Genomic DNA, 24,686 nt, shown 5'->3' on the forward strand with positions numbered 1-24,686 from the left:
TTTCAACGTTTTTATTTATTTTTGGGACAGAGGGAGACAGAGCATGAACGGGGGAGGGGCAGAGAGAGAGGGAGACACAGAATCCGAAACAGGCTCCAGGCTCTGAGCCATCAGCCCAGAGCCCGACGCGGGGCTCGAACTCACGGACCGCGAGATCGTGACCTGGCTGAAGTCGGATGCTTAACCGACTGCGCCACCCAGGCGCCCCAAAAATAAATCTTATAAAATCGCTGATGGTGATACCCCATCACCAATAAACTTGCCTACACACACACACAAATCTTTACAATGAGAAACTTGTGTGGATGGAATATGCTTTGTGTTGAACTTAGTGGAAAATGTCCATGCCAATGGAGAGAACTTCAAAAATATTCTTATATTTTAAATAATATCTCTGCTTTTCTAAGGTAACAAACAAGGCAACCTTTCTTGTGAGTTGACTGAAAAAAACTGTGCTGGTAAATCTTTTCAAGCATTTCTGAAAAGATGTTTTTTTGTCCTGCCACAGAGTTTATCAACAGTGCCCTAATTATCAGGGACCCTGTTTTTAAAATGGAGTATCTTAAAATAGGTCTCATATAATTTTCTGTTTAACTATTTATGTCACGTGCTGATTGATTCCATCCCCCCTCTCTTATTAGCTCAGCAAAGCTGGATGAAGAATTTGAAAAGAAATTCAACAGCCTCCCTCAATACAGTCCTGTTACATTTGACCGGAAATGTGTACCTGTCCCAAGAAAAAAGAAGAAGACTGGAAACATGGCCTCGGAACCGACTAAAACCAGCAAAGGTTAGATGTGTGCTCTACAGTGCTCTACAGATGTGTCCTCCTACGGTGTGGTCAGCATCTCAGCCCTCTTCTAAGCTTCTGCAACTCCCTTTAGATACGTAACTGGATTTAGACTGAGGCAGTGAGGCAGCAGCCATTAGAATTTTAGCTTGCTTTCCAGGGTTGTTTTGGCTCCCACCTCACTTCTCTCTCCCTTCTTTCTCTCCTTATCCTCCTCAGCCTCTCTTCTTTGACATCCCAGCCCGAGCATTTGCCCTTAAATATGTCATTTTTTTTGAAAATTTTACACATGGTCTTTGACTTTCTGCTCTTCAGAATTCTAACCTGGAGATGTTAAGCTTTTCTTGAGCAGAAACTGTTGGCCGAGCCTCACCCTTCTACTCACTCTATCTGACAAGTTGAACTCTGGGACTATGAAATTGTTCTATTTGCGTAGTAAGAAGACTCCATTCTTTACTGGCAGTATGAACCAAATGAAAATAATGCTCTGGCAATACCTTTAAATTGGTTTTATTAAGTTTAGAAAAATGCTATTTAGCATATTCGTTTTGAAGAATATCACCATCTTCCCTTGTACATAAGGGGAGCTTTTATATTATCAGCATGACTTGGGTGGATCTCAGCATTCATCAAGGGCAACACTGTAGTTCAAAGAACGGTGGTAAAGAGTGTGAAGACCACCTTTACATGTGGGGCAGGGACTGGGATTCTAAACATAGTAACCTGCTCAGGACATTTCAAGCACAATAAAGGACTGTCCTACCCAAAATGACAGCATTGCTTTTATTGAGAAACTTGTCTTCTGATTTTACTCCAGTCTAAAAACTGGTGGGAAAAATGTATCTCTAGTTTTCCATACAGATGTGAAAGACGTCATCCCATTTAGTCACTTCCTGTAAGGACAGTGAATGGAGAAATGAAGAACTGGTGTGGCTGAGTTTTTGTTGCTTGTAGGATCTGATGGAAGAGTTGATGTAGGGGTGCCTGGGTGGCGCAGTCGGTTAAGCGTCCGACTTCAGCCAGGTCACGATCTCGCAGTCTGTGAGTTCGAGCCCCGCGTCAGGCTCTGGGCTGATGGCTCAGAGCCTGGAGCCTGTTTCCGATTCTGTGTCTCCCTCTCTCTCTGCCCCTCCCCCGTTCATGCTCTGTCTCTCTCTGTCCCAAAAAAATAAACGTTGAAAAAAAAAAAAAAAAAAAAAAAAGAGTTGATGTAATTTACCCTGTACAGGTGGCTGCCTCCTGCCTGTTCCATGTCAGATCAGATACTTTCCCTTTTTGTGTGCATTTTAGATGGATGGATGGATAGATACAAGATGATACATATCTTCACATGAATCTTGCTAAATTCTAGCATTCGTGGATAATCAACGATAAATATTAATGAGCAGATACAATTGCATCGAGTTAGAGGGACGATATAAGGTCTAGGAAAAATTATGGTTTCTTTGAAGAAATTTAAATTTTCTCCCTCTAGACCTAAAACCTTCTTTGGACACCACAGTTGACACAACTGAGGACAGTCACTTTGTGATCTGTATCTCAAGATAGATCTGTATGGCTGAAGAAAATTCTTCCTTCGTGATTAAAGGTGGAGAGGAACATAAAAGTGATTTCAGAATTAGCTTGGTTTTCCTCTGTGGTCAATAAAAACAAGTCTAGTGAATAAAGAACTAAAAAAGAAATGTTGCTTCACCAAGTTTGCTCATCTGGGAAAAGAAAGTAGGGTTATATTGAGATCTTCCAAGATAAGTAGGAAAGAAATAAAATAGCCTTGTTGACAGGTAGGTAGCTGAACACTGTAATGGATTACCAATGAAATGACAATCTTTGTGCCCTAGGGATATCTAGGAATAGGCAAAGTAGTCCATGAGCCCAAAGATGCCAGGTATCATGAGCTCCCATAATTCTTGGATTTAAAGTTACTGATAAATACCTGACAAGCCAATAAAGTGGAACTTAATTGATTGATGCACAGGATGTATTCTTTTCCTCCACTCCTGGTAGTTGGAGACATTCATTTTCGAGCCCTGAAGCTGGCCAAATTATCTATCAGGGAATGTAACAATAGATTTATTTTTGTAAAGCTATAAAACCCTGAGTTAGGATCTATTTTCATGAGACCTTCTCTTGGGTCTTAGTTATCTGTTATATGTTTTTCCTCTCCCAGCTGAGATTAACAGTATTTCTTTTGATGTGAAATAGGTTTTTGGAGCTTTGGATTATACTTCATACAATATCATCTTAACGCTTCTGTTATGCCTCTCAAGCCCAAAGTCACTGGTTCTTACAGTGTATCAGTAATTACGTGGGTAGGAAGTCTTTCAAGACTTTAGATTTTGCTCTGCATTCTGACTCATGGAGCAAAATGCAGTTAAAATAAAACAGACACTAAATGATATATTCTCTATTTAGCAAACTAAAGAAATAGTATTTGTAACTAATTGTAATTTGGCATTAGCACCACCAGTGCACTGTCCCACAAGTTATTAATGAAATTATCATACCAGCTGTGCTGTAATTGCCTGATCTTTAGAGGATAGAGAAGATTGTTTTCTTAGACTCTAGACTCTTAGCATCTGTGCATAATGAATTGTTCAAAGCAAAAACTGTGTATGAAATCATTAGTTTATTAGCAAAAGAGCATGTGTCCATAGGAAACCTCATTTCTTCTTCAGCAGTTTAGCATTTTGCCTTTATTTTCTTATGTGTTTATCATTCAACATTTATTATATTTTTTTCCTGCCTTATACTGGGTATGTTTTTTAGCTACTCAAGGTTATGTAAAATATATAGAATTTTTCTGAATTGTAGTATCTAGAGGAAATGGTTATGTATGTATGCATTTATACAGTCACATATCTCAACAACATAGTATCTGCATGGGTTTATGATTGTTTTCCCAGTTGTCTCCTTATTTATATCTGCATTTCCAAAGACTCTCTTTCCCTTGTCCATTGTCCCCTCCGCTATCTTTGCCCTATCCCTCATGTCTGTATACTGGGTCTTGTCAGAAACTCTACAACAGAAACTCTACAACTCTACGACTCTACAAGTAGGTAACTTGGTTAAGTGTCCAACTCTTGATTTCAGCTCAGTTCATGATCTCGCAGTGAGATTGAGCCCCGAGTCAGGCTCTGCACTGACAACATGGGGCCTGCTTGTGATTCTCTCTCTCCCTCCCTCTCTGCCCCTCCCCTGCTTGTGTGTGTGTGTGTGTGTGTGTGTGTGTGTGTGTGTGTGCACTCTCTCAAAATAAATAAACATAAACTTTAAAAAAGAAAACTAGGACAAAAAGGGTGAGCATAACTAAATGATACCTTCCTCTGACTGGGCTCAGGCTATATTATAGTAGGCAGAGCACAACGACTTAGGAAAAGATTTTCCCTTGCTTCTAAGAACAAATTACCCAGTAAGTTGTAATGCATCTAACTGGTACAGTTCAGTTCAGGCAGCCCAGGCCTATAGTGTTTTCTGGTTTATCTCCCTTAGTTACTTGTATATATTCAAATAAAAGCTTTAAATTATAAGTCTAAATTTAATTGTAACTTAAGGGATAGGTTTTGACACATTATTTTAAGTATATTGTTAATTTATGAAGCACTTTTTACAAAAGTATCAGAAGTCAGAGTGCTGTACAGAATAGTAATTTTCAGACAAAGTCGGGTCATGAAGAAAACGTTAATTGAGTTGAACTTAGAGTGTTTAAATTATGCCCCAGCTTGACCCTTGACTTCACTTTTCCCCTGTATATCTTCAGTCTTCCCACATTGTTCCTTAGCCCATTATCACACATGCTGTTGATCCTCATATTTTAAAATTGGAATTCCAAATGATTAAAGATTTTCAATTTTAAAAAATCACAATGATAATAAACGACTCAGGTTTATAAAATTAAAGGTTGAGGACAGAATCCCCCGTTTGGGATTGAGCCAAACTGAGGCTACATTCAGTGTTACAGCACCTAGTGCTGATGTCAGCCAGCCCAGCCCTTCCTATCAAGAAGTTATAGCTTCCAGGTTGGGCAGAACTCTGTATTTTGCCCTGTTAACCGAGAGTCTTCATTGCCACCAGATGTTTGCAGGAACATGGGGATAGCACATTTGCAGATGTAAAAGGTGTACCTAATATAATCCTGAGTTCCTTCACAAGGCATGCATGTCTGGCTCAATGAGGTAGCTTCTTCCCCTCATTGAATCCTAACTTGACTGTGGCTGGCTCACCCAGACTTCCTCAAGTCAGCAGATCCACATGCCCAGTAGCTGGGAGCACTTAGCTGTAAATTATCACAAAGGAATTTATTGTTCCATTGTGTCTATTACAAAAATGATAGCCAATTTTAGAATAAAACTTCTGCTTTTTTTATAGCTTAGAAACATGAAACCATTGAACCTGGGCATAAGTCACCACCATTTGAGTTATGCATAACATTTGTTCCCTACAACAGTTTTTGAAAAGCAAGGTTTACTAAATCACCTTACCTGCTGACCTTAAAAATTTATCATAACAGGCTAATACTGAACTGGCTCCTGTGTCACTACAGCTCTTTACCCCCCCCCAAAGTGTCCTGTGTCACTACAGCTCCTTAACCATGAACAACATTAATGTTTTGGAAAGGTTATTTATTGTTAATGTCTCTGTGGCACTGCTCTTATCCTCTCAGGCGGAGGTTTTCTGTTGTCTACCCAGCTATGAAGTTAGGTGCCAAGGAGATGGATTTTGTCAAATTATAGGCCATCCTGCCTAAAAACTTCAGTGGAGTCCTAAGCTAGTTTATATACCAGCAAGAAGTGATTTTTGTCATAAGGAAGTAGAAGCTGATTCAAACGCTCCTTCAAGAAATTTGGTTTGGCGATGCGGGAGAGAAATGGAATCAGAACTTGAGGTGGTAGTTTAGTGAAAGACTGTTGAAGTTTTTTTTTGAGTAATCTCTTCCCCCAACGTGGGGCTTAAACTCACAACCCCAAGATCAAGAGTTGCATGCTTTACCAGTGGAGCCGGCCAGCACCCCCCATTGGCAATTTTTTTGGTTTCTGAACAATGGCTTCTGAAACTCTCTTCTCCGCTTTTCACTTCCTACCTTGTTTTCCTTCCATGTATGTTTCTGCATTAATATAATTAACTGAGGGGGGAAATGGTAATAAATTTCCTTATTTTTGCTGTTTATTACAAATTTTGGCTTTCTTTCCTTTAGACAAAATACCACACATATGTACGTGGTGAGCAGAAATTGTTCACTTCTTGGCTCTGAAATTGCTGCTTCCCAGTGACTGCAATTATATCTTCTGTATTACTCCCTTCAAGTTTGTCACTTTCTTTTTTATATGAAATTGTCATTTACTTAGTTTTATTTTATAGCTATAGTTTGGGGGATGGCTAGGAGCAAGGAAGTTTAAAAATAAAAGTTTACAGAAGCTCCTCTATGTACCAAATCACTCTGGATGTTCTTTTCTCATGTTAAAATTGACAACTGCTATCTTTAGTTCTATCCTTAAATTGTACTTTTTAGATTTCTCTGAGTATGGTTGGGTCTGAAAATATGTATCCTTTTCTTCTTCCCTAACTCATTCCATCCCTCCTTATGGTCCTAGGAGGTCTCAGAATTGTTCTTCTGCATTCTTCCACTTCTGTTTTATGTGATTACCTGTGTATCATTCAGGGCACCAGCCTGAAGTTTCCTAGGTTGTAGAAAATATGTAAAGCAGTGATTGCAAATGGATTATAGAGAATACCTGTAATATTTGTGTAGTACATACACATGATATATATTTTTTATATTTGTTAAATTTATTTTCTTTCCCTTCTTGCTCACTTTTTGCCAAAAAAAAGTCAACAAGACATTTTCTATTTCTATTTCAAACCACCACTGGCTAACTCAAAAGTATTTGCTTGTGGTTATTTAAAAAGGATGGCTTGGTGTAGTCATCAAAAAATGCACAACTTTCTGTTATCAGTAACAATAGCAACAACTGTCATTTCTTGAGCTTTTACTTTGTGCCAGCCAGTGGTTTAAGAACTTTGTTCATGGGGGCTCCTGGGTGGCGCAGTCGGTTAAGCGTCCGACTTCAGCCAGGTCACGATCTCGCGGTCGGTGAGTTCGAGCCCCGCGTCGGGCTCTGGCCTGATGGCTCAGAGCCTGGAGCCTGTTTCCGATTCTGTGTCTCCCTCTCTCTCTGCTCCTCCCCCGTTCATGCTCTGTCTCTGTCCCAAAAATAAATAAACGTTGAAAAAAAAAATTTAAAAAAAAAAAAAAAAAAAGAACTTTGTTCATGTAACAAGTATTATTCAGAACCAGTCGTATGCTAAACACCATTCTGGCATGTAGAATATATCTGCGAATGAAAACAAAGGATTGTGCTGCCATGGTGGTTCCTTATGGCAGGGGTACCAGGTAGTAAACAAGCATAAACAAAAAACAAAGCATATAATGTGTTAGAAGGTGAGACATGCTGTGGCGGGGGGGGGGGGGGCGGGGGAAGAGTAGGTTCGATAGAACAACTAGGCGAAAGATCAACGAGGAAAGAGAAGACTGAACAGGTAACATTAACTAGTCCTAAAAAAAAGTACAGGTATACCTCGTTTTATTGCATTTAGCAGATACTGTGTTGTGTTACAAACTGAAGGTTTGGGTCAACCCTGTGTCAAATATATCAGCATTCTAACATTTACTTACTTGATGTCTCTGTGTCACACTGGTGATCTGTGATCAGTGATTACAACTCAGATAATAGTTAACATTTTTTAGCAATAGGATACCCTTTTATTAAGATACGTGCTTTTTTGTAGACCTAATGTAATTGCACACTTAACAGACTATGGTGTAGTATAAATGCAGCTTTTATATGCATTGGAAACCAAAACATTAATTTGATTCACTTTATTGCGATGTTTGCTTTATTGCGGTCGCCTGGAACCAAGCCTGCAATATCTCCAAGCTGTGCCTCTATATAAAACACTCCACCCATCAATAGTAGAATATATATTCTTCTGCAGTGAACACGGGAACAGTCTCTAGAATGCACCATATACTAGGCCTTAAAACAAACCAATAAATTTAAAAGGATTGAAGTAATCAAATTAACGTGTTCAGACCACAGTGGAATGAAATTAAATGTCAACAGCTGGAAATATTTGGGAAACTCACGAATATGTAGCAATTAAACAATACAGTCTAAATAACTCAATAAGTCTAAATAAATAATTAATAATTCAAAGAAGAAATTCATAAGGAAATCAGAAAATACTTTGAGATGAATAAAAATGAAAAAACAACATGCCAAAATTTATGGGCTACAGCTAAAGCAATGCTTTAGAGGGAAGTTTATAGCTTTAAATGTATATGCTAAGACAGAGGAAAGATCTCAAATTAATAACCTAGTCTATCTTGAAACATTGTAAGAAAAAGAGCAAACTAAACCTAAAGAAAGTATAAGAAAGGAAATGATAAAGATGAGAGAGGACATGATAAAATTAAATAAAGAATAGAAAATCAATAGAGAGTCAATGAAACCAAAAGCTGGTTCTTTAAAAACAACAAATAGGAGAAATGTTTAGCTACACTGACCAATTAAAAAAGAGAGAAGACTAGGGGTGCCTGGGTGATTCAGTCGGTTAAGCAAGCATCTGACTTTGGCTCAGGTCATGACCTCATGGTTCATGAGTTTGAGCCCCTCATTGGGCTCTGTGCTGACAGCTCGGAGCCTGGAGCCTGCTTCAGATTCTGTGTCTCCATTCTCTCTCCCTGCCTCTCCCCCACTCACATTCTCTGTCTCTCAAAAAATAAATAAATGTTAAAAAAATTTTTTTAAACAAAAAATAAGTAAATAAAATAAAAATAAAAGAGAGAACAGCAAAGTTACTACAATCAGAAATAAAATTGGGGACATTACTACTGATCTTACAGAAATGGAATGGATTATAAAGGAGTACCATGAACAATTATATACCAATAAGTTAGATAACCTACATGAAATAGACAATTCCTAGAAAGAACTCTAGCAAAACTGACTTAAGAAATAGTCTGAATAGAACAGTAACTACTAAAAAGATTGAATTTAGTAATCACAAAAATACCTGGGAGAGGAGGGAACCAACCCCAGGCTTCACTGCTGAATTCTACCAAATGTTCAAGGAAGAATTAATATCAGTTTTTCAAACCTACTCAAAAAGTAGAAGAGGGAACACTTCCTAATTCATTCTATGAGGCCAGCATCACCCTAATCTCAAAACTAGACAAAGATACCACAAGAAAGAGAAACTACAAGATCCTATCTCTTAAAATAATGGACATAAAAATCCTTAACAAAATAGTAGCAAACCAAATCCAGCAACATATAATAAGAATTATACACCATTACCAAATGGGATTTTACTTGCAGAATGCAATGTTGGTTTCATATCCAAAAATCAATTAATGTAATATACTATATCAATAGAACAACAAAAAACCCATGTGATCATCTCGAGAGATGTAGAAAAAAAGCATTTGACAAAATCCAACACATTTAATGAGAATACTCAACAAACTGAGAATAGAAAGTTTCTCAACCTGCTAAAGAACACCTATAAAAATCCCAAAACAGCATATTTAGTAATGAAAGACTGAATGCTTCCCCCTAAAGTAGGGAACAAGTCGAGAATGTCCATTCTCAGCACTTCTGTTCAACATCATAATTGAGGTTCTAGCCAGGGCACTTAGGCAAGAAAAAGAAAACAAAAGGCTTCTGTATTGTGGAAAGGAAGAAGTAAAACTCTTTCTGTTCACAGATGACATGATATTTTATATAGAAAACCTAAGGATTTCCCTAGAAAACTACCATAGCTTATGAATGAATGAGTTCACCAGGGTTGCAGAGTACAAGATCATTATACAAAAATCAGTTGTATTTCTATACAGTTTCAATGAACAATCTAAAAATATTGGAGAAACAATTCCATCTACAGTAACATCAAAAAGAATAAAGTACGTAGGAATAAATTTAACAAAAGAAGTACAACAAATTGAAAACTACAAAATATTGTTGAAAGACAAATAAATGGAAAAACATCCCATGTTCATGGATTAGATGACTTATTAAGGTGGAAACACTCTTTCAAATTGATACACAGATTCAACCCAACCCCTGTTAGAATGTCAGTTTAATTTTGTAGATACTGATAAGAGATTCTAAAATTAATGTGGAATTGCGAGGAATTCAGAATAGCCAAAATTTTTTCAGTTTCAAAACTGGCTACAAAAACCAGTAGACAATTCAGCATGGTGCTAACATAGTTATATAGGTTAGTGGAATAGAATTGAGGGCCCAGAAATCAACCTGTACATCATTGGTCAGCAGTTTTTCAGTGAGGAAGCCAAGACTGTTCAAAGGGGGAAAGGAATCGTCTTTTCAAAATGGAACTAGGAGAACTGAATAACCACATACAAAGTGAATAAATTGGACTTTTTCAAAATTTTAAACTTTTATGCTTCATAGGACACTAATAAGAAAGTGAAAAGAAAATCCACAGAATGGGAGAAAATATTTGCAAATCACATATCTGATAAAGGATTTTTATGTAGAATAAAAAAAAGGATTTTTATCTAGATAAAGATAAAGGATTTTTATCTAGAATATATAAAGAATTTTTATCTAGATAAAGGATTTTTATCTAGAATATAAAGGATTTTTATCTAGAATATATAAAGAACTGTATGCGTCAGTAAGAAGAAAGAAAATTCAGTTGAAAAATGGGCAAATTATCAGAATAGACATTTCTCTAAAGAAGGTATGCAAATGGCCAGTGAGCCCAGGAAAAGATGCTTGACATCATTAGTCATTAGGGAAATGCAAATCAAAACTACAGTGACAGAAATACATCCTTATGATGGTCATAATCAAAGACAGATAACAATGTGTTGGTAAGGATGTTTAAGGGCCTGGCAGTTCCTCCAAAGGTTTATAAACATAGAGTTACCATATCACCTAGCAATTCCACTGGTGAGGTATTCTATGTCCAAGAGAAATGAACACACATGTCCACACTAAAGCTTATATGTGAATATTCGTAACAGGATTATTTATAACAGCCAAAAGGTGGAAACAAGCCAAATATCTATCAACTGATGAGTGAATAAACAAAATGTAGTATAATCCACACAGTGGAGTCCTATTCAGTCTTAAAAAGGAGTGAAATGCTGATGCGTGCTACGACATGGGTGAACCTTGCAAACATTATACCAAGTGAAAGAATCCAGACACAAAAGACCATATTACATGATTCATGTATATGAGGTTACCAGAATAGGCAGATCTTTAGAGACAGAAAGTGGATTAGTGGTTGCTTAGAGGTAGAGGGAATGCTGAAATAGGGAAGGGTGATAGGTAGCTACAGGATATGGGATTGATTTTTTGAGGTAGTAAAAATGATCTAAAATTGGCGACAGTTGCAGATATGTGCAAACATAAAAGCCAGCATGTTGTATACTTTAGGCAGGAGTGTAGATAGTTTGCCTTTGGCAGGAAGGCAGCATGTGTGGGTGCAGATATTGGCAGGTGGGTAGGTGCAACAGGGGCAGCTTATAGAGTCTCCAACTTTTTAAATCCTCACATCAGCTCTTTGAGTTAGGCACTATCGTTATCCCCATTTACAGATGAGCAAACAGAAGTTATGTAAAATGATTTGAGTCCGTTTCACAAAGGAATATGCAGAGGGTATAGAAAGAAACCTGCTTTGGGGACGTCAGTGCTGCCGTTGACATTTCCTATTGGTGATTGAAAATCTTAGTTCTGTTTTATTTAAGACAACAAAGATACAATCTGAGACTTCCCTCCCCGCCCTGATTTTTTTTTTTTTTTTTTGGTAAATATTTCTCTATCTTTAAAGCAGGTTTTCTTCCTAAAATAACCACAGAAAAGGCTAGAAAGCTATCTGATGCTAACAGGCCAATTATTGTCCTAAATTGCTGTTCTTACTATGAAAACCAGTTTCTAAGAAGAGAAGAAATGCCCCTGCCATCCTTTCCTTCATGACATTTAGATTTAGGAATCTAAATCTTTATTGAAGAGTACAACTACTGTGCTATTATGGGTTGTAGTCTGTCTCTGATCACTAAATTTGCAGTTTGTGCTTAAGGAGTCCCAGCCCTACTAGGGGCTTCTGCCCAATATATTGCTAAGGAAAATTTCACCGGGTTTTAAATAAGCCTAAGGAAGGGTGTTGAGCACTAGTTATGAGCAAAGAAAAATATGCAAGATGACCTTTCTTGTGACTCAGTTTGCTTCTACCATAGGTGGGAGGAGGGTGTAATTGTTGAGGAACACACAGTATTGTTTTATGAAACATTGTGAATTTAAAATATATTTATATTAATATTGTCTGTAGGTCCTTTCCAGTCTCAGAAAAAGAACTTATTCCACAAAATTGTCAGCAAATATAAGCACAAAAAGGAGAAGCCTAATGTTCCGGAAAAAGGTATTGGTGCCTTCCATCCTCCATCAAGGTTTCTTGGCCACCTCCATTGTGAACCATCTTTGAGTAACGCTTCTGTGCACCACCTTTGCCTTTTCCTCCCCTTGGCTTGCTTCAGTGTCATCAGCTCCTAATGCAGGCATATTCATTATTTCTAGACTCCACAGCTAATTGCAAAGAGAGATCTCCTTCACTTGGGTTCCTACTCAAATCCCGTAATGTCTCTATTTTCAGCGTTCCATATGAATCCTAAAATTGCTTTGTTTTCATCCGTATTTGGTGCATTTTGTAACTTAGTCTTCTTGAGCTCTTATCCACTTATTTTCTTTGACTTTTCTTGTTTTTCTCATGTTTGGCAGCCATCAAAGCAGGACCACGTTTTCCTATCTCCTGAAACCTTAAGAGTTCCCTATTCATATGAAAGTGCCACCATTTCTGTACTCTCTCTGACCCTTGAGGATTCTTATCTAGGAGGATTCCACTCCTAAGTCGTAACCCATCTTTTTCCAATCTATATTACTTCGTTTGCCAGACTCTTCCCACCCCCTTCAGTCACATAACTTATTTCCAGAGGGCACTAGAGACGCATTGCCCTCCACCATCTCTTCACTCTGAGCATCTATCTTATTGTTATGATTTTGATGGGCCCTTGAACCTCTTCAAGGCTCATCTGAAGATTTCTGCCTTCTCATAGTTCAGGACTCCTATTCTTTCACACAAAAGACAAATGTTCCCATCTGGTTCAGTACAGCCACGTGGCCTGGAAGTTAGGCTTTCTTTAGCATCGCCCTGCATGTTACTTTCGTGACTATGAGCCTACTCATCCGATGCCCATTTGCATTCTACTTGCATGGCCACTTGTGAAGCCTTTTATGTTTCTGGAATGAGGCTTAAAATGCACCTGTCTTCCATGTGTAGACATATGTGCCTCCGTGTTCCTATGTGTAACCTTTTACTTAATTTGGGTTTTATTTTCACCTCCACTCTAGCCTCTTAGTTTTGTATGTTACTATTTTTTGCTCTGCTTCCAGTAGAGAAACATCACTTTTCAGGTAAAAATGTTGGCTTTTATCATTCCCTTTGAACTGATCTTCAGTTATCTTAGTTAAAGTCATAGAAATTATCCAGCAGTGTGATTTCATAAAAGGCGAATTTGTTTATTTTTAATCCATTTCCTGTATAGCCTGATTATTTTAGTTGGCAAATGTAATTTTGAAAATTAAATAGTTAAAATAAAACTCTGCTTCATTTGTGTGATAATGTGTCCTATATAAGCTCTTAAGTGTAGTCTTATTTTTATAGTGTATGTGTCTATCCTGGGAATAGAGTTTCACTTTCTTTCTCTCATTGTTTTTAGGAAGTGGGGATAAATGGTCAAACAAGCAACTCTTCTTGGATGCCATTCACCCTACAGAAGGTAAAAGAAGCAATACCCGTTGTATCATTTCGGGTAGTCTGTTTTGGAAAGGTTTAAAAAGGCATAATTTATATAGGCTCAGCCAACAGCACTATACCTGAGGGCTCATAATTGTGTTGTTTTAAATTTTCAAATCAACTGACAGATTTTTGACCCTGCTAAGGGTCAGGCAGTGTGTCCTGTGGAGCTTAATTTGTCAAGGAGGGCACTTAAAACTTTGAACCACCTTCACTAGAAATTAGAGTTTCCCATAATTAAATATATTCAATATTGCATTCATGTTGCAGGCAGGTGCTTACAGGAGTCAGAATAGAGCCAGCATAGGGTTTTCCTGGTTGGCTGGACGTGGGCATGTCAGCAGCGTTCCTGTCCTGAACTTTGCCCAGCCCACCTCTCAGTACCCCTAAATATGTTCTAATGAATGCTCCAGAGGCTTATGGATAGCCAAGGAAAGTTCCATGTTGATTAACATAACGTTACAATTCCTAGGTGCAGATTTTACTTCAAAATTTCCCACAGCCCTATTTACTTGTGATGTGTACCTAATTTCTGTTAAATATTGAACCCTCTGGTGAGTACTCATTTCTGTGATGTGTAGGTAGCTGCCCTCTTCTTCCCATTGATTCCTCTTTTTTTTTTTTTTTTCCATTGTAGCCATTTTTAAGGAGCTGAATGTTTTGGTAGCGCTTAATCAGGAGTCGCTTCATTTAAAACCTAGAAGCAATCTTAAAGCTCATTAGGTCCAACCTCTTTGATTTACTTATGACCAGAAAGGGGAACTTAATGAAGAAGTCCACATCTCTTGATTCCCAGATACACTCTCATTTGTATCCTGAAAGAGAGAAGAAAATTAAAATGCACATTTGGCCTAAGTCATTTATCAAAAACACTCATATGTTAAAGATATTTCTCAAAAATATTCAAACTTGGGTTTATAACAAACATGAAATTGTTTGTATTCGGTAGGCACAGCTCACATGAGCCAGATGTCTGCTTTTATGTCCTTGCACTTTTACAAAAACTGCCAGCAGTGTATCTGTTCTCTGACCTGTTACCTCACATTCACCACCTCTCCAGGGTATTGTTTGTGCTCTTAGCTGGCACAGTCAAATGTGAATTGTTGTGCTGGTCTCAGCATTAAATGCTAACATCCAAAATGTGATATATATTAGCTCTTGTGTATTTTAAAGATATATTCTGCTCACACTTGGTAAATGTAAGGCACTGAGGAACAGTCAAAGAAGTCTAAGAGGCACTTAAGACCATATTACTCTTTACTTGGAATGACACTGTTCTAAATGTTTTCTTTTTTAAAGAATGAAACCATGTCTCATGTAGAACATGGTGTCATAACACGTGCATTGTGGTAGACACAATGAATCAGATTGGAATCAGGAGACCTGGGTGTTAGTCTTAGATCTGCCACTACTGAGCAGTTTTCAGCGGGACAAATTGTGTTTAACCTCACTAGGTTCACTCTCCGTATGGGTACCAAGTGTGTGTGTGGTGCGTGTGTTTAGGGCTGGGGTGAATGATGAGAGGTAGTAATACATCAACCTCAGATGTCCTTTCCCCACTCCCCCTTGCATTATTACCATGGTATGAAGTGGGTTGATGAAAGTTACCTTATTCTGCAGCCCTAATTCTGCTCTATAGGGGGCAGAAAAGTAAATCAATTTCAGTCTTCTGGGCAGTCCCAAGGGTTTATTTAGTAGGACTAGAGCTATTATTGGTGCTATTCTATTTATCATTAATGTATATGAATACATCATAAACTTGGAAGAACATGCACTGAAAATTGCTTGGCATGGAGTGCATATTCATTTTATGTGGCCAGGAAAAAAGGAATCCGTTTGTGTATCAGAAATTACCAGTAATTTAAAGTGACCTTTTTTGGCTATTTATTTTCATACCTTCCCCTGTATTTCCTTGTTCAGGTGGTGACTGTGTACTTTGTGAATTATCTAGGCCCTTTACTTCATCCTCTTTCACCTATGGTCATACCATTGCTTGTTAAAACTTTACCTTGGGAGAGTACAAATACATAAGGATGGAAGATGAAACTGTTAATTGGGAGAATTTTAATACATGTTGGCCATCCTAGGCAGAGGTTAGACAGGAGTTGTTCGTAGCTGATGCCTATACTAGTTCATTCAACTGAGGGCACGCAGCTGTGAGCTGCTCCAGACTTTGGTTCAGAGGGGATGACTTAAAGTTTACTATGCTTTCTTGGCATCATGCTGAGTATAACTTTTTTCCCAAAATTCATTTTTTCCCCAAAATATCAGAAATCTTTAGGTGCTTAGAAATCACATCTGCCGTTTAAATGCTAAGCCTATAATCTGTTTTAAGCATTTTCCCCTATGCTTTTAAAATTCAAAATCACCAAGCCATTTCTTGAAACTTTTGCAGATCATAAAAAAAGATTGCCTATCAGCCTAGAATTAAAGGTTAACTTTTCAGATAAACCAGGGTGACTTGTATCTGCCACTGTGTTTATCTTTCTACCAAGTTACGGTGTCCAGTGCTCATGCTTAAGCTGGAGGTTTCTAACTGTCATAATAATGATGATGATAATTAATACTTAATATTACTTTATAGTTTCCTGAGGGCTTTCACAATAGTTTTTCTAAAACTAATCTTGGCAGGAGACCCAGTGAATTCAGGAGGGCTTATTAGCCCCAAATACGTGATAAAGAAATGAAGCCTGACCAACATAAGCGGGAAAGGAAGAAACCAGCACCCTTTCCACTAAAGTACATTGGCGGCTTACAGTTTGGGATTTTCAGGCATACCTGAGCCCCTCATTTGGCTCAGATGATGCTATTGTAAATGGCATCTTAAAAGGAAAAAAAATAAAACAACTCGAACCTTAGACTAAAAATCTCAAGATTAGTTCCCTTTGCAGTATATGAGTACAATTACAGGGGAGAAAAAGTATTTAGAGTTAAATTTTCAAACATGATCCACAACACTCAGACGAACCTTGATCTCTTTTCTCAAGTTCAAAAGAGTTGCTGTGTAACTCCAGCAAGGTCTCCTGGGATCTTAGATAAGGCTCATTCATTTGATTCTTTTTTCTGTGTTCCATTCAGCATCTGACTACATTTTCAACTCAAGGGAGGCCAACCAAAGGCAGTGAGATTCCAGATTTGGCTATAATAATTTCAATGCAAGTTTGATCCCCCTCATTGGAATGTGAATTCATGACTCTGGAGCACTCTGGTGGACTCCTGAGGTTCAGTACAAGCACAGTGCTGCTATCTCAAAAAATTTACCCCACATTTTGGGAGCAGAGTTTGGAAAACAAGACAGTCTCTTATTGCCACATTCCTCATGTTGCTCCAGGAGTGAGCTCACATTATCTCTCTCAGATGATACGCTCCAAGTGTGTTAATGATTATCGTGGAGTGTAAAAACTAGCCCTGTGGACTTGTTTTGCAGTGCTTGGGTAGGTTTGTGTGTTCAATTACAAGCCGAAAGAGAAATGACTAATTTGTTTTTAGAGGACAAAAGCCTTTCTTTTCTCACATTTCCATTAGTCTGGCGGAAAGGACAAAAAAGGAACTGGCTTGCTGTTCCTTGGTGCTCAGCTTCAGGCTGTTTTTGTCTCTGAGCTTTTTCCATTTCCTGTCTCTCACCACCAGGCCTTCCTTTGCTTTGCTAACGTTGCTGGGCTCAGATGTACTGTCGTGTCCCACACAACCACTTCTGTGACTTAGCCTTACCTGCCTTCCCCAATTCTTCTTCTTAGGATAGGGTTCTTTCTGAGTGCTGACCCTGAAGGGTATCATTGGTCCTGGCCTCCAGACAGCACAGGATGTTTTGCGGATAGGTAGCTCCTGGGTCAAAGCACGGGGCAGACTCACCCTTATTCCCTTTTCCAAATTCTAACAAGATCTCATCACGTACCTCTTCAAATGTGGATGATCTGCAGGCCCCATGATTGCTTCCTGATCTGGCATTAAGTTTAGAGGAGACAATATCTAGAAAGGTGACATTGCCTCCTTTTTGGGGATTTTTGAGAATCTTTGGTGTATTCTCACATTTTGCCTCTTCCAGTTGGCCTGCAACCTGATTCACTCCTTTTCTGTGTCCTAGTATACCAACCTCTGGGACTTTGATTGTTCGTGTCTCTTGGCCAGTCTCCCTTCAATGCCCCCGGCATCTTGTCTGCTGGTTTCGTCCCAGTCTGCTTTTAGGCCTTACTCTACCTCCCTTTTGCAATCCCTTTGCAGCCATCCCCTTGGCTTCTTACTGTGTTTTTACCAATTCATCTGGAATATATAGGAAATGGAGCAACTACTGAAAAGAAATGAAACCGTTTGAAGGTTTACCACAAGCAAGAGAACTAACTGTCCTTATCAAGGGTGTACTTATCCCTCACCTTAAGATTCTGGAGCTGGCTGGAGGCTGCCTAGGCCCCTGATTCTGGGTAGCACATGAAAAGAAATTTGGGGCTGATGGATCCTTTAGAGCTCATCTAGACCAACCTCCATCTGTACATGAAGAAACTGAGACCCATGGTTCTGCAGTTAATAAATTAAAAAATCAAGAGTAGAATCCAGGTCTTTGTGTAGAAATTAGCTCATCTTCTCCTAAACCACTTGGTCTTTTCTTTGACCTCCTGGGTTCCTTCTTTCTGTAAGCAGTTCTTCTGATGTAATTCACCCTTCATCTTTGTAACCCTGCTACATCCTTATTTCCACAAGTTCTAGATTTTCCTAGGAAGGAGAAGAGGGAAGAGGTTAGTGCTTTTTCTGGAAGGGCCGTCTATAATGTTGTGATCATACTGGAGGGGTGATTAACATTCCCCCCTCTAACTAGAAGGGACAACTGATGGATCTGGATAAGAAACTAGATAAAGTTTGAAGCTTGTGAATATCTAATAGAGGCTATTTATGCTCATTGTAAACTCCGATTGTAGCTTCTTTATACCTATAGGAGGCTTTGAATTTCAAGGCTAATGAAGAGTCATGGAATATTTCTTCCTTGCAGCGTTCTAACCAAATTATCTTTTATTTTGCTGGCAGCTTTTATTGAAGTTTAAACTAAAAAAAAAAAAAAAATCTTAAGATACATAACAGCACTGGCCTATGGTAAACTAAATATCAAAGTATAAATACACCAAGACTGTTTCCTGGGTACAGATCTATAATGTAAAAGGAGCCTTTTTCCTAATTTTTGATTACTTGCTTGAAAAGATATTTGGGAGCAATGCCAAGTAGTTTCTTTTTAATAACTATTATCTTAAGCCAGTTCCCCACATAGCCATCTATTATGCTATATTGAGGTAAGGCCAAGCCACAAATCATGGTATGATTTCTGCCTTATATCCTTTCTTTTGATGTAATTGAAATGATTTCCCACTTGTTTTGGAGTGGGAAACCTGGAATCAATCTCTTGAGGGCAAAGATCTTACAAATTCATAGCCCCCCTTTCTCCAGGATGTACCTAACCTCATTAAAGACCTAGATGAAAATTGTTAAGTGAAGCCTATGCAAGTGTTTATTCCAGCATGTGCATTTTTTCACATCCTGAATCATTCTCATTCTGCTCTCCTCCTCCTCTTTTAGCTTTCTTTCCCTCCTGTGCCCTACATACTGTTGTATTTCCAAGGCCTACCTCCAGATCCACCTGCTGACCAGCACCTTCAGTTTTCTCCTCCAGTTCAGTTTGCACCAAGCATGTCATGTCAGACCTTGACTTCCAGAGCCATACTCCCCTCTTTGTCAGAAACTGTTTCTGTGCCTGTCTTAAGAGATTGGATGGCTTTAAAATGGAAAGATGCCTCCCTTCCCTGCTTAAAAGCCCTTAGACCACTGGAATTTAAAAAAAGTAAAGAAAGTTCCAATCGCTAAACTGGACTACATGTATATATTCTTAAAAGCTGTACTCCTATCTACATTTACTTGTCTTTTATTTTATTTAATTTTTTTAGTTTATTTATTTATTTTGAGAGAGACAGACCACACAAGTGAAGGAAAGTCAGAGAGGGAGACAGAGAATCCTAAGCAGGCTCCGTGCCACTAGTGCAGAGTCTGACACAGGGCTTGAACTCACAAAACCAAGGGTCGGACACTTAACTGACTGAGCCACCCAGGCGCCCCTACTTGTCTCACTGTTAAACTGGGAGCAAGGAGAATGAACTCCTGGAGAAATGAGGATATAAGAAGGGATACAGGCACCCCCAGCCTGGCTGAGCTGGGAGCAAGTGTGCTTCTCACTCTTGACGCAGTGACGCTTAGGTACAAGAGTGTGCTGCTGAGTGACTTACTGGGATTACAGTTAGAATCTGGAGAAGCTAAAGTAAACCTTCCCAGGAGCCCTGCTGCCCTGTGGTACTTCGTTAAGTTATCTCACTGAGCACTTTCCCTGCTTCTAGAATTCAGTGACAGAGTGTTTCATTACATGCTAGCATCACCAGTGTCTGTCACGTCCTTCCTGAGCATTCTATACAGGTAAAAGAAGGTCAGGCCTCACAGTTTCTTTTCTGATCAGTCCAGCCCGGTGATGGAAAGCAAATGTCCCAATGATAACTGTGAATTTAAGAAGCACATATCTGGGGAGCCCAAGTGGCTCAGTCAGTTAAGCGTCTGACTCTTGATTTTGGCTCAGGTCATGATCTCATGGTTTGTGAGATCGAGCCCCGTGTCAGGCTCTGCGCTGACAGTGCGGATCCTGCTTGGGATTCTCTCCCCACTCCTCCCCCACGTTCTCTCCCTCAAAATAAATAAATAAACTTAAAAATAAAAAAGAAGCACATATTTAATTAATCTCAGTGTCCTCAGAAGAAGAGAAACTTGTTTATCATCTTCTCCAGACTAGGTGGCCAAGGGAATCTCAAATAGGGACCCCGACCACATGTAGAAATTACAGTCTGTTGGGACACAATTCACTCAGATTCACATATGCTATCTTTCCCACCAACCTGCGAGATCCAAACTCTTAGAAAATGTTGTTCTGATGGCCTCTTGGTTCAGTATTCTGTTAAAAGAGAGAGAGGGCATCTTAATCCTGTGTACTTAATTTATCAAAGCAAACATAAATAAGTATTTTGGTTGAAAATCACGGGCAGTGTTTTATTTCTTTTTCTCATCAGTACTTTGAAAACTCTTAGGTTCTCCATTCAGATAGCTTGGACATTGAGAAATGTTTCTTTCCAAGAGCAATGTTGATGTCTTGTGTTTTTTTGTGTAATCATATATGATCTGTCTGTCCTATTTCAGCCATATTTTCAGAAGACAAAAACACCACAGAGCCTGCTCATAAGGTTAAAAATGCCCTATCCATTCCCAACACTCCAGAGCCAACAACAACTCAAGAACCCTTGGTGGGCAGCCAAAAGAGAAAAGCAAGGAAAACCAAGATCACTCACCTTGTCAGGACAGCAGATGGCCGGGTGTCACCAGCAGGAGGTACTTTGGGTAAGAAGAGGGAGCCTTAAATGAGAGATAACCAGAGCAAGCCGGTGACTGTCATGGCCCCATTGGCCAGCAAATGACGATAAGCCAAGTATGGGTCCTCATTGGAAAAGGGGTCTGTTCTGTGGGTTTGGTCATAGTAACATTTTCTTTCTCTGGATCTCCTTGAGAGCTAGTTTTCCACAGACTCCCAAATGTACAAAATGTGCACATTTTAAAATCACAGCTCTTTTTCCAAAAGCATTCTTAGAAAAGAAAGGTAATTTTTAGGACTGTGTGTTTCTCCTTCTCTTTCTCAGCATGCACAAAAATAGTCTTCATTAAGTAAATTCCCAGAGATCCTAGACTTTTAAAAATACTAGCTGAATCAGTGTTTCGTCCCGGTTCATTGTTTAAGTCACTACAAACCATATTATCAAATATTTCAACCAATGGATTAAGGAACCTTAGAAAGCATCCAGTCCTTCCTCTAAAGCTGACTCAGACCACTGAGGGAGCCTGAGAATGCTCCTGGATTTCTTGAGTTCTCTGGGCTAATCTTGAACTCGATCTGAACTTACTGTGAGTTTCTCCATGTTCAGTCATGGCCTGTGGTCTATTGCTGTTTCTCATGGCCTCCATGGCAGCAGAATTGCCAGAGGGACCCAAGTTAAGGAATGGAGTCAGAGAGTGACACTGAGCAATCCCCTCAGATCTTGGGGTGTCATTAGTGATCTTAGCTGTTATTGCCTTTTTTTCTGCCTTTCAGCACCCCCAGCATCTCATTCCATCAGCTTTGAGTTATCCCTCCCCCTTCCCTAATCCAGTTTCCAGAAAAAGGACACAGGTCCATAATGAATTCTGTAAATAGAAAAAGAACGTTTAGAGCAAAGGAAAAACAAGAGAGAAAGACAAACCAAGAAACAGACTCTTAACTATTAGAGAACAGACTCATGGTTACCAGAGGGAGGTGGGTGGGGGGATGGATGAAACAGGTGATGGGGAGTAAAGAGTACAGTTATCGTGATGAAAAACTAATAAAATGTCTAAAAAAATGTTTAAATGAGTATTTTTTGAGAGGGATATTTTAAAATACCTGATTAAGGTTAATGTAATTGCAAATAAAGATTCATTGCTGGAATAGAATAGGAGGACAATTAGTGAGTTTTGTGCACATTTTCTTGTGTTTAGCATATGCAGATTGTTAGGGCAGTAAAGCACATTAAATACCCCCATTTATATAAGAGATGAAGATCAGAGACGTAGGGTTTGGTTTTTGAATACAGTGGACTACTTAGGTAGAAGATAAGGACTAGAATCTATTTTTCCTGAAATTTAGTCCGGCAGGCCTGTTGCCCCTTCCCTTTCCACTCTGGGTTCTGTTCTGTGATTTTGATTTTTTTTTTAATGTTTGTTTATTTTTGAGAGAGAGAGACAGAGAGCAAGTGGGAAAGAGGCCGAGAGAGAGGAAGACACAGAATCTGAAGCAGGCTCCAGGCTCTGAGCTGTCAGCACAGAGCCTAATATGGGGCTCGAACCCACAAACCCCTGAGCTGAAGTCAGATGCTTAATTGACTGAGCCACCCAGGTGCCCCTGTGATTTTGATTTTATAAGTTGTTATAGCCTCATTTTCACTTACAGAAAGAGTGGAAGAACGTAGAAAATATTACCTTCATGTAGAAAAAGCACATAGTACTGTCATGTCCTAGTATAGGACATTTATGTTCTTTATCAGTTGCTTTCTATTTTTAAAATGTTTTAAAAACCATGATAAAGATTCCTCCTCCTTTATAATGGCCATGTAATCTAGAAAGTGTACTCCTTCCCTGCAGGTAGATTTTCATAGCATTTAGCACCTCTTTGTAAATACCAGGGGGCCCTTTGTCTTCTTTCCAGTAGGTCTTCAGAACACAAATAACAACTTGGGATCTCACTGGGATTAGTTCAGTGCTGGTGATCCTAAGTGTTGGTGTCACAGCGTACCGAGTGTACAAGTTGCCATTGCAGGGCATCCTACGGCTTCATCAGAAACGTTTGCGCACTTGGGTCTTAGAGGCTTTGTACAGCATCCACAGGCCCCTTTGCAGAAGTCCCATAGGTTTTATTTTGGCCAAAGCCCCTTTTTCCCTCTCACTCTGAGACTGACCTGTTCTTTGACCTTGAATAAAACTCAGCTTCTCTTCCACCTAGCTTCAGGGCATAGCACTGTCCATAGTTGCCACTGAGCTTAATAAAAGAGTTTTGTTACCGTGGGAGCAGAAAATCCTTGATAAAAGCCTTGGTATTCGATGCATGACAAAAGTGAACAAAGAATATTAGCTCATTTCACATGGTCTGCACAGAGTTTTCTCTGTGTCCCTCCTCTGGAGAGAACATGGTGATCCTCCTGTGATCAATTTCCCTGTCGTTACAGATGACAAACCAAAGGAACAACTGCAGAGGAGTCTCCCTAAAGTGACCGAGTCCGGCTGCGGTGACGACTGCTCACACAACACTGAGGCCGCGGAGACGCGGAGCAGCACTCCGGAGATGCCAGCCGTGTCTGCGTTCTTCAGTCTCGCCGCGCTGGCTGAAGTGGCCGCCATGGAGAACGTACACAGGTGAGTGGTGTGCTCCCCCAGGATTTGGGGAGTCCCGTTCATCCTCACTCCTGGGCACGGAAGAGGGATGGAGAGAGCAATGTGGAAGCCGAATCACTCTCTCTGATGTGATTTGTGGCCTTTTTCACAATGCTTTGGGGTTCACGAGACTTGGTTCAAGAGCAAGTTATGTGACATGTTCCAAAAGCGTATGTCCTAATTAGCAGTGTGGGAAAATATAAGATAATATAGTCAGCCAGGTATTGCATTTTAAATATACTATCCTGTGGCTAAACTTCATTTCCATAAAAACCTGAAAGAGCAGAGAAGCAATATTCTCTAATCATTAAGTTGGAGCTTCGAGGTCAGGCTTCAGAGCTGGGTTTGAGCCCTACATCCTTCACCTGTAAATTGCAAGGTCTTGAGCAAGATCGATCATTCACCTCTCTATGCTTCAGTTTTGCTTCTATAAAATGGGTGTAAGTGACACTCATTTCATAGAGATGTTATGTGGAATGAACTAATGTCCCAGTGCTGGTACATGGTAAATGCCCTGGTTAACGATGGTGTTGGCAGCAGTCGTGATGGGAGTGGAAGAAAACTGTGGTCAGGAAAAAGCGTCTTGGCATCTGACTCATGGACGGCAGAAGGTCTGGATTTTTCTTTAACTGTCAGTTTGCTACAAAGTCATTTCTCTCGGTCTCGGTTTTCTCATCTTCCATGGAGCATAATGATAGCCCCAAAGAATCACAGAGCTGTAAGGATCACGTGAGATCATAAATCTGAAAGGCTTTTGAACTCAGTAAAGCCTCACAGAAAGTATATTAAAGTTCTACGTGTATAATTGGGACTCTACTATTTAATGGATCCTTTGGGAAAGCAAAAATAGCCATTTGTAAATTTGGGTATTTCGTACTTTTATTCAAAGTGGATTACCCACAGGTGAGCTACTTTCCCAGACTTCCGTCTTCAGTACAAAAGTTTTAAATCTAGCACAACTTCCATACCCTCCTGTTGGGCTGCACTGCCCCTTTCCACATCCAGGTTCAGG

At 39.4% G+C, this 24,686-nt stretch overlaps 1 protein-coding gene across 6 annotated transcripts in view; it reads left to right on the forward strand.

Moving 5' to 3' along the window:
- BBX (BBX high mobility group box domain containing) overlaps positions 1-24,686 on the forward strand; it is a 285,252-nt gene that overhangs the window by 253,480 nt on the left and 7,086 nt on the right. For 4 of the 6 annotated variants that reach the window (XM_040484409.1, XM_040484412.1, XM_040484408.1 and 1 more), the window contains 5 exons: positions 642-790; positions 12,149-12,238; positions 13,593-13,652; positions 20,882-21,079; positions 23,470-23,656. In XM_040484409.1, the coding sequence (XP_040340343.1) occupies positions 642-790; positions 12,149-12,238; positions 13,593-13,652; positions 20,882-21,079; positions 23,470-23,656 (684 nt within the window). The remainder of the gene's footprint in view (positions 1-641; positions 791-12,148; positions 12,239-13,592; positions 13,653-20,881; positions 21,080-23,469; positions 23,657-24,686) is intronic. The other 2 variants (XM_040484413.1, XM_040484414.1) reach the window with 2 other exon arrangements.

Source organism: Herpailurus yagouaroundi, unplaced genomic scaffold (genome assembly GCF_014898765.1).
Source record: "Herpailurus yagouaroundi ecotype Mexico unplaced genomic scaffold, PumYag 162, whole genome shotgun sequence".
Classification (NCBI taxonomy): domain Eukaryota; kingdom Metazoa; phylum Chordata; class Mammalia; order Carnivora; family Felidae; genus Herpailurus; species Herpailurus yagouaroundi.